Source organism: Cydia pomonella, chromosome 11, assembly GCF_033807575.1.
Source record: "Cydia pomonella isolate Wapato2018A chromosome 11, ilCydPomo1, whole genome shotgun sequence".
NCBI lineage: Eukaryota > Metazoa > Arthropoda > Insecta > Lepidoptera > Tortricidae > Cydia > Cydia pomonella.
Window position 1 is genome coordinate 6649153 of NC_084713.1, and position 11008 is coordinate 6660160.

The 11008-nt window shown below is 37.9% G+C and overlaps 1 protein-coding gene across 1 annotated transcript in view; it reads left to right on the plus strand.

Moving 5' to 3' along the window:
• LOC133522714 (sine oculis-binding protein homolog) overlaps positions 1–10475 on the plus strand; it is a 46054-nt gene extending 35579 nt beyond the window's left edge. The window contains exons 2-4 of the mRNA XM_061858132.1: positions 784–913; positions 6517–6692; positions 7372–10475. Of these exons, the coding sequence (XP_061714116.1) occupies positions 784–913; positions 6517–6692; positions 7372–8598 (1533 nt within the window). The 3' untranslated portion in view covers positions 8599–10475. The remainder of the gene's footprint in view (positions 1–783; positions 914–6516; positions 6693–7371) is intronic.
• The last annotated feature ends 533 nt before the right edge of the window (positions 10476–11008 follow it).

Here is an 11008-nt window from a genome sequence, read left to right on the forward strand (position 1 = left end):
TATCGCGATCAGCGGCAATAAAACGTAAGGAGGTCACCGTGGCGCCATTTATTTAAAAAATAGCCTTTTTATTTTAAAATAAGCGTCTAAAATAACAGTTCAATGTCCGTTGGTCACAAAAAAATGTAAACATGTCGTAGACAGTGAAGGGGAACGTAAAAATATAATGGCCAAGGATAATTCAATGACCATCAATTGTAGCGTGGGTATTTGTTACATTGTCCGACAATAAGTAACATAAAGCCATGGACGCACTCGACATGTCGGACGCCGTCATATGTAAGGCGCGCAATGTCGCCCGGCATGTTGGGCGAAATCCGGCAACGTCGCGGCACTTCACCCGACGCCGTTGACGACACGTGTCGTTGTCCCTAGTCTATCCGTGGCTTGAGTTTTTAGGAAATCTTTTCGCTCTTTTGGATCTTATTCACGTGTGTACTTCTGTTTCAAATGTCTGAACCAAGAAATTAGGTTCAACATTAAATTCCAGTGTCCATCTAGGCAGTTCCTAGAACCAAAACGGATGAATATATTATATATGACCAGACTATACGTATACAGTCTGCAGCACAAGTAGCTAAAAGGATGAGATGTTTAAAATAAATAAATATTATAGGACATTATTTTATTACACAAATTGACTAAGTCCCACAGTATTCATTTTGATTTAGAACACCCTGCTTTACTGAGATAGGACAGTTTTGCTAACGATTGATACCAACGGTGTTTTAGTCTTTGATAAAGCGATTTGCCATTAACATTAACTTATTTCGTTTGTTCCAGGAGTTCGCCGAAACGGCAATGAATGAACTTCTGGGCTGGTACGGGTACGAGCGGCTCGAGTTACGACGATGGGCCGCGTCACGCGCGCGGGGGGCCAGCCCTGAGCAGGCCACCGAGCATAAGAGTAAAGGTAACTACATATAACTAAAATGCAGGGCCGGCATTTGCTTTGCGACCGCATTTGTGGCAGCTAAAGTAAGGGGCCATGTCGGCAGCAACTTTTGGAGGATTGTGCCTTTTTGCGCATTTTCGGGTAAAGTCTACGTAAAGGTAACATTACTCATATTAGAAACATGAACCAACTGTTATAAACTGGGCTAGTAGGTAACCCTTTATTTAACCAACTAATTTTTTCACACATTTTACGGGATATGATTTCCCGCTGGATTTTTTTTAAACCTTTGATTGCTATTTTTCTATTTTTTATTTCTAATAGGCATCCTGAACCCTAAGAATTTAATATAAAATTTAGTAGTATTTAATATCGTTTCTGGTTTTTTCTCGCTGCCTCATTAGGATTAAACACCCTATAACTATATTGTTAGTTAGATTTATTAATTTCATTATGCTGTTTACAAGAACCGTTACACCTAATCCTGCGATCACGATTATAAAGTGATAAACTACTTAAACTATGAAATTGATTATAACGATCCACCTTTCAAACGTGTTTTACTGTATTACTTTTCTCCGAAAAACTCCCATTGCCGCAGCTGTAGTTCCTTGAAATATGACGAACTGAACTGAATGCAGCCCCGCGTTTTTTTACGTTGACGGGGAAATAGGTGGGAAACGTACAGGGCAGGGGTGCCAACGATTACAATCTGATTCTCGTTAATTGATTTGATTGACCGATCATTCTTGGAATAGGGGGTTGTACATTATCAATTTATACGCAGATACGAGTATTAAGTATAGGGTACCTATAGTGCTAATCAGTAATATCAGCTAATGTTTATGAAACGTCAAAACAAAGGAGAATAAAAACATATCATCTAGCGTCACAATCATCGTAACATGATCGCTTTAAACGTAACGGTTTAATTTATTTATAGGAAACAAATCTATTGCTACTTTAATTTGTTTTTAGTGTTAAATACGTCAACAAGCCAACAAGGCGTTTCTAAAAAAAAATATTTTTACATAGGTACTTAATAATTCATTCAGACTTTTCATAGATTAATATTATTAAAAACTAAAAAAATCCACCATCGAAATATGTTTACATACGTTTTGTTACGTATGTTTTAATTAAGAATACATTTATTTCCATTTCAAAGAGTACCTATCGATATATTCAAAGGTTTCTTTCGCTTATTTGCTTTGTCGCTGCGATTGCTTTTGTTTCTTTGTACCTGTCGTACATACCACAACCTGAGAGCATAAATCGTCGTACTACACATTCTTGTACATATTCCATATGACTTGTGATTCAAACTAGGATTAATGAGAATTCAGCTCAAATTCTTTGCAACGCGATATTTACCGATTTTAGGTACATTAACATGAAACTCGGGCCTCAGGATGTTAATATGAATATGATACCGACGCGGGCTTACTATTTCTAATGAACACAGAATATTATGTATTACTTTGTCTGAAATGCGGTCGCTTTCTAAAGTTAGAAGTTCTTTTAATGTATCAAACCTGTAGGTATTGTGGTTTTAGTTACGTTATGGAAATAAAAGTAAAGTGCCTAAACCACAATATGAAAGGAAACGCTATACCTCGTTTTTTTAGCGTTCGAAAAAGGGTGATCTTGACGTGTAATTTTATTGAAAAACGCTTTTAAAATTAGTAACTATTACGTATGAAACCAAAAGAATGTAAATATCTGTCCTTGCTATATAAATGTTACATATTTATTTTTCAAAAGTGTTTTTCAATAAAAATACACGTCAAGATGTGGGGCTATGTACCTATATCCGAACATTTATATATTATGTAACCGTTGAAATATTTGTATCAAGCTATACTTATTATACCATTGGAGCAAGTTTGATCCGCCTATTATCATAGTGTAAAAGATTAGGAGCTCTAATCCTAAATAAGCCTCGGTATTCGTTTTAGAAGATAATCTAGCTGATTATTTAATGAAATATTTTTCCTGACAAACGTTTCTTTATAGCCCAGTGGGTGACTAGTATGGTAGAGAATGCCTTAAGTTAAGGCATTAAGTTCACTACTTGTACTTCTTATTTTTTGTGGAATGACATTTAAAGAAATACATATTTTTACATTAAGTTAGTTAAAAGTCTTGAAGTCCATGGTAGATACCTTAAGTCGTACAAGATGATTAAAAAAAAAACAGGTATCCTGGATATGACAGATATGATTAAGGTACGATGGGGATGACATAATCATTAAGGATTGTAAGTCCCTAATTAATAAAAGAAAAAAAATGTTAACAAAACGAATACAGGTAAGTAAAACCCAATTAGACACCGCATAGACATTTGTATGGGGGGAGGGGGGTCACTATCTCTGCAACTGAATGTACGTACGCGCCCTCTACAAATTACCCTCCTTCGGCAATCTGATAAAAAACGATCTTTCATCACACTTGCTCGTAAACGGTGTCATTGTATGCTAGCATACTGAAATGGAATGAGCTATATTTCCTCGCCTTCGGTTTCGGGCTTAAAATTATCACTTGTTCGTTAATTCTTTTTTACCGCCCTTAATACCCAATGTACTATAAAAGTTAACTGAGCTTAGGCAATGACTTTTTTCAGCTCCGCACTATCTATTGAAAAACATTCGTGTAAACTTTTTCTAAAAGTAGCAGTGAATGATCGAGCGATGTATCAGATAACCCGGCGGATAGGATTCGTTAGAGCCACGTAAATTAATAAGGCAAGCCGGCGTAATGAGAGCGGTGTTCGGTTGCTGACTAAATGTTGCTTGTTTTTTGTGAAATCTGGGATTTTGCTGTCAACGCTTTGGGTACATTAGTTGCACTGAGTCGGATTCGTACAGAGCGTGATTTGTTGTAGATACTTACATCAAATCACACTGTCAATGTTGTTTCCTAATAATAAGCTTGCACACACAAAATTAAATGTCCAGCGACACGTGTCGCCAGCGACGTTACCAAACTTCACTCGATATGTCTGGCAACATCGCGCTACATATGTCGCCAGTGTGTGTCATTCATATGTCATGCAATGTCGCCAGATATGTCAGGCGAAATATCGCAAACGTACGACTTCGCCTGACATGTCGCCGAAACGTGTCGCGGGACATTTCTCCCCTAGTGTATCCCTGGCTTTATCGTAGGTAGTTGTAGATGGCGCTACTTGCATTTAAGTTATTAAGCTTTGTGTTGTGTGAATGAAACTATTATCAATATGCTATTCAAATTACTCAATGTTGACGATCGGTCTGGCCTAGTGGGTAGTGAACATGCCTATGAAAGTATGAAGCCGATGGTCCTGGGTTCGAAACTCGGTAAGGGCATTTATTTGTGTGATGAGCACAGATATTTGTTCCCGAGTCATGGATGTTTTCTATGTATTTAAGTATTTGTATATTATACTCGTATATCGTTGTCTGAGTACCCACAACACAAGCCTTCTTGGGTTACCGTGGGACTTAGTCAATTTGTGTAAGAATGTAAATATTTATTTATTTATTTCATGTAAAATCAGACAGAAACGAGTGATCCTATAAAAGTTCATTCTCTTTTCTTTTTGAGGTGTAGAACTGCTTCATAGTTCGAGAATTTCTGTTTTCCCTATAGTTGACTGGTAGAGAAAGCCTGAATGCATTAACTCGGCCATTAGTACTTATTAGGGTTCCGTAACGCAAAAAACGGAACCCTTATAGATTCGTCATGTCCGTCTGTCTGTCCGATTATGTCACAGCCACTTTTTTTTTATTGTGCATTAATGTGCAATAAAGTTTAAATAAATAAATAACCCTAATAAAGACGAATTGCTATAGATAGGTAAAAACTTGTGGCGTCTCCTCTGTCACTGACAACGTCGTGCCACAAGATTAGATGGTAACAGATGGCGTTAGCACGTTCTACATAGCGCTTACAAAAATGTACTTAATCACAACTTCTAACCAACTCTCAGTGGACTTCAGTCCCCAACACAACACCGTCTGGAGAGACTACTCTCCATTTCTCCTCTCTACTTACTGAATAAAATTATGAATAAAGGTTTAGCACAAAATAGATAAATAGTCCGCAGCATAGGGGTCATCCATTAACCTCCCGCCCTCCTTGTCACACTTGGTCACATTTGGCAAACGGGAGGGGTTTGGTGTGACGTCACATTTTTGGAATTTTTTTTCAACAAAATCGGCGAAGAAAATTAGATTATCGTTCCAAAAACTCGTTATTAACTGTACTGTACAGCGAATAAAAAAATTAAATAAACACTGATGAAGTTAAAGTAACGTCACAAAGTTTGTGACTCCCCCCTCCCCCTTATCACACCATGTCACATTTTCTTGAACCCCTCCCTCCCCCTAAACGTGTGATGTAATTAATGGTTTGCATGCAAAACTTACAAAATTAATTAGAGATAGATATCGGAGAAGCTCACATTTTCTTTTTCCCAACTTGTTATATTCGTATAGCTATCGGATACTTCCATTTTAATTATTGCCAGTTCTTTTAGTAAATATCTATTCGTATTTTGAGCGTGGCTAACGGAGAATATTGTAGTTTAATTAAAAAATGTTTGTGTTAATAAAATCTTGTTCATCAAAAAAAACCGGCCAAGAGCATGTCGGGCCACGCTCAGTGTAGGGTTCCGTAGTTACTCTTCCGTCACAATAAGCTAAACTGGAGCTTAAAGTATAGTAAATTGTTAACCAAGGGATGAAACGGTACCTTTCACCCGAGTTAAACAAATAGGCAAATTTGCATAATCAGTACCTAATTAAAGTAAGTCTTTTTACTATGAAGGGAAAACTTTTTGCGATAACTCAAAAACAGCTAAACTGATCATGTCTGCTATAGTTTTCATTTAATTTCTTTCTTAAGCTCTACTTCCACGATTTTTTTCATATTTTTTGGACCTATGGTTCAAAAGTTAGAGGGGGGGGGACACATTTTTTTTTTCGGAGCGATTATCTCCGTATATATTCACTTTATCAAAAAATGTTTCTTGAAAACCCTCATTAGTTTTGAAAGACCTTTCCAACGATACCCCACACTCTAGGGTTGAAGCGAAAAAAAAATTCACCCCCCACTTTACGTGTAGGGGAGGTACCCTAAAAAAATTAAATTTTTTGATTTTATTGTACGACTTTGTCGGCTTTATTTATTTATATATTCATGCCAAATTTCAGCTTTCTAGCACTAACGACCACGGAGCAAAGCCTCGGACAGACAGACAGACAGACAGACGGACATGGCGAAACTATAGTTGACTACGGAACAGAATGTACAAGTTTTAGATTGACTTTTTGTCTAGTCAGAACGATAAGGGTTTTGTATCTGGTTGGTCACTAATAAGGTTTACCTAAAAATATTTTTATAACTAAGGAGGTAAGGTACAACTTGAAGACTATAAACTCACTCACTATAAAGTTAGCCTATTTCCTGAAAAGCAAGTGTAATAGTATTTTATATTTTACGAAAATTAAAAAAAAAATACCTGGTAAAAATGGTCTTAGTCTGATCTTTATTCGTCAGATCCAATTGATTAATCCCTTTTATTACAGCTCAAGAGCCCTGAAGAGACAAATAAATCTGTTTTTTTTTCCATATTCCAGACGAATGTTCGTGGTGCAACAAAAGTATCACGGACAGCGGCGCGCTTCAACAAGCCGGGGCAGTGTTTTGTTCAGAACTATGCTTCAGCCAATCGCGGCGCGCCAATTTCAAGCGAGCAAAGACTTGTGATTGGTGCCGGCATGTGCGGCATACCGTGGCTTATGTGGACTTTCAGGTGAGTTCTCTTTCACTCTTATGGGAAGGAAGTAGGACAGATAGTGTCTTGATACGACCTGATGTTTTGTTAAGAACTATGCTTCAGTCAATAAGGACGCGCCAACTACAAGTGCGGCAGGACTTGTGACTGGTGCCGGCATGTGCGGCATACCGTGGCTTATGTGGACTTCCAGGTGAGTCCTCTTTCACTCTTATGGGAAGGGAGTAGGGCAGATTGTGTCCTTATACGAGCTGGTATTTAATTTGAAGCGACACACCGTGACCTATGTGGACTTTCAGGTGAGTTCTCTCATTCACTCTTAGCTTCAAGAGCAGTACATATAGAGGCGTCCATCTCCAATGGTGAACATGGGGGTTACAGGTGTGTTCTCTGTCATTTATTCTCCAGTACAGATATCATCCTCCAACAAGATAGGTACGTGCGACAAACGTAGTTCACTCTAGTAGATCATTATTTTTTTTGACAGCAAGTAACATAACCACATGGGTTTGTACACTTTATTACTCGTATCTAAATCTCAGGGATTTCGAAATTAAGGCCACCTGGCTACCTGAAGTATGTGCTATATTAATTTTGTTCCACTCAAAAACTCGTTGAAGTTGTGGCTGAATATACTAATCCCACAAAAGATTTTGTATAAAGTAGTAAAACTAACTCCATGTTTTTCTAATTTCAGGATGGCGCCACGCAGTTGCAGTTCTGCTCCGACAAATGCCTGAACCAATACAAAATGCACATCTTCTGCCGAGAAACGCAGGCGCACCTCGATCTCAACCCTCACCTGGTGAACGCCTCGTCCACCTCAAACCTCATAACTCCTGAACTCTGGCTGAAAAACTGCAAAAGCAGATCTGCCTCTCCAGCGTCCGAACGCTCCGCATCTCCCACGGAAGCCACTAAGCCACCAGAAAGAGAAAAAGAGAACAGAACTGCAAGAAAATCTCCGTTACCTTTAATAACGATAGCTCCTTCAGCAAAACTAATGAAACCAAAAACACCTGAAGAACGTGTGCAAAAGTCACCGGAAACCAAAAAAGAATCAAGATTAAAGATGAATTTAAGGAAGCGAAGAACCTCCAAATGTTCTGCTACAGTCACTTCACAAACAGTCAAACACGCACCAACTCCTAAAGCCCAGGATTTAAGAATGCGAAGTCCATCTATGGACGGGTCATCGCCAGCATCTACAGTTGGCAACAGTGCGATACACTCACCACCGCATCCAATAAATCCTCATACTATACCTCCTCCTCAATTCCCTAATCCTTTGTACGGTATGCCTCCTCCAGTATTCATGGATAATCATGAGCATAGACCAAATATGTTCCCTCCACGATTTGGATTTTTGCCACGACCAGGAATCCCCATGCACCAGGAAAGACCTCGCATTCCGCCTCCTCTAAACTTCCCACCACTAGGCCAAGCACCTCCAGTCACAGTCCTAGTTCCCTACCCTGTAGTCCTCCCAATACCCTTACCTATCCCTATACCAATACCTTTTGCGTCTTTTCTTCAAGCACATTGCGCTAGCAAAGTGAAAACTGAGTCAATGGACGATGCGGAAGGTCCGTTAGATTTCACAATGAACAGCGATAAAAACAAAGACGAAGAATCTAAGGAAAATAAGAATGACAACACAGAATCAGATAAGAACTCAAATCATAGTGAGAATGATCGGAGTGAGGAAAAACAAGAAACGGAATCTAGTGAGACTACTAACGCAGAACAGACTCTGCCTAAATTTAAAATAACACGATTAGGAAATAAAATGGCAAAGATAGTAACAAAAGCCCGGGAACCTTCAGAAGCCTCCAGGCCTCTTAGGAAACGACGGAGACTCGTCGAAGTTGCCACGGAAGACGACCCTCTAATCCCGAAGACGAGGAAAATAGTGCAAGTTTAAATTACTTAGATGACACATAATCTCAAATTAATATAATACCGTTTGATTAAATACATATCACAAATTCATTACTTGTAAGGTTATCCGAAATACGAAATGGCAGTACATGGCGCCCAAAACTTGGATATACCTACGCTAAGCGTAAATATTTCAATGAATTTTCTTTGAAATAAAATCATATACAAAGTTATAATTAGACATATCGTGTGGCTGCATTGGGATCCTGATTGATAAAATCAAGATTCACGCAGCTGGCTCTGACACCTGGACTAGATGGCGCTGTAGAGCCCTGTATAATATTTTTACTGTACAAAAGGGAAACTAAAATTTGTTCTAATTTTACTTATCCCCTAGTTCTATTTTATCAAAATAATATGTAAATAGATAGTACATACAATCATAAAGGGAGACTAGGTGTACCACTGGTGCAGTACTCATTTTGTCGACTTTTCTACGTTAAATCTTATGGAGTAAAATAAGTTTCAACGGATGCCGCTAGCTTTAATATTTGAGTTGTTTGACATTCCTTAAGATTAGGTGTTTGTGACAATCACCGCCACGTACTTCTCCCTCAACCGAATTCCCACATTGCCAATACCCAAAGGACAAAAGGCGAACTTAATGCCTTGAGGTATTCTCTATCAGTTTATCTTAGGGCAAAGCAGAAAGGTTTGTAGGGTAGATTCTCAATCGTTACATTTTCACAGTACCTACAGTTACAAAATAGGTTAGATAAAGATATTTTATTATTCAAGTAGGCATATTACAATGCGCTTATGGACATCAAATAAAGCTACAACAGCTCTAACCCTACACCTCTGACCCGAGAAGATTTAAATCCCCCCTCAATTGGAGGAGGGTATCCCAATATGGACCGGCAAGAAACTCGGCGGGGCACATCTTTTCAAAACATTACATCTTATAATTAACATGCATTAAATAAGAAAAAATACAATTTAGATTACTATAGAAATCATGCAATTACATACAGTAGCTACTTTTCTTTATAGAATTTGATTAAATTCGATATATCAAAAAGTGGCGCCATCTTACCGGGCACAACTTAAAGGTTATGGCTTCATCGCTCGAAACGATGCTGTCATACCTTTGGCCTTTGATCTATTAGATAGCGCCACGTTTTTGATAATTAACAAATGTAACACATATCAGTAAAACAATAAGGATCAAATTCAAATGGCGTTCTAAAAGTTTTAATCATGTGTCGAAAGGTGGCAGTAAATGTATGTGGCTACAAAGTTTTCTTTGACAATACACATCTATTTCAAATTCTCTTACAGCGCAGGCTTCGTCAAAAGCATAGATACAAATCAGAATCCGCAACAAACTTCGTCCAATCTACATAAGTGAAAATCCGCCACAAGCTTCGTCATTCCATCTCTCTCTTCTTCCCTTCTTCTTCACCCTTTTCCTTTTTCTTCTTCTCTTTGGTATTCCCTTACCTGTGCCACATACGCATGTCATTTCATCCTTTCACCTCAAAAGACCCGCTACAGCCCATTATCAACCTTCATGCACGATCATGACGCGCCGCACACCACAGGCGTGGCGTGGCGTTCCAAGAACGTAGAAAGCTTTTCTTACCGAAGTAAAGCTAAAAGCCATAAAAGATACATAATAAAATTAATAAAGTTTGTCTGAGGAGTCAGAGGTGGCGCCATCTATTGACTTTTCGTGACTCGGACACCCTTAATAAAGAAACTTAGTATTCAAAACAATTTAAATTGCTAGTCTTAGTTGTAAGATGTGATGTAGCTCTAAGATCTATACGCTAGATAATAATAAACGCACTGTAAATGTGATATTAGTAACTTATTAACTGTAATGTATAAATGGAATTAAAATCTCATTATGACACGTAGTTTTGTTTTAATTCTAAAGTTGTAGAAGGAAAACAATCGTTTCACATCGATAATGTTCGATGCCAAAAGGAGGATTATGTATTTGGGCCGTGAGGTTTTGACGCTCCATTGTAAGCATTACAAGCATTTTATTATTACGAAGTACATTGTAAGCATTTTATTATTACGAAGTGGACCAGTTCGTTGGTGCGAAAAACGCGTTTGTGCACATTAATGAACGGGCCTATCTTTACTTTTGAAATCTCTGTCATTATCCTAATAAAATCCTCACATCGCGATTTAGGATTTATACTATATCGCCGCCATCATCTTAACGTACGTTTCGCAAATTAATTTAAAAAAATCATAAATGAGACCATATCCTAATTTATTACGAAGAGCACCACCATCTAGTATGCAATTTCGTAACTAACCTAAAACAATTAGTTGCGTCATTATTAAACAAAAAACTTGATAGTATTCATCTTACATTTTTTTGTACTGTAATTAAATTAATTTTGTAACTAAACAAAAACAGGTAAAAAATAATA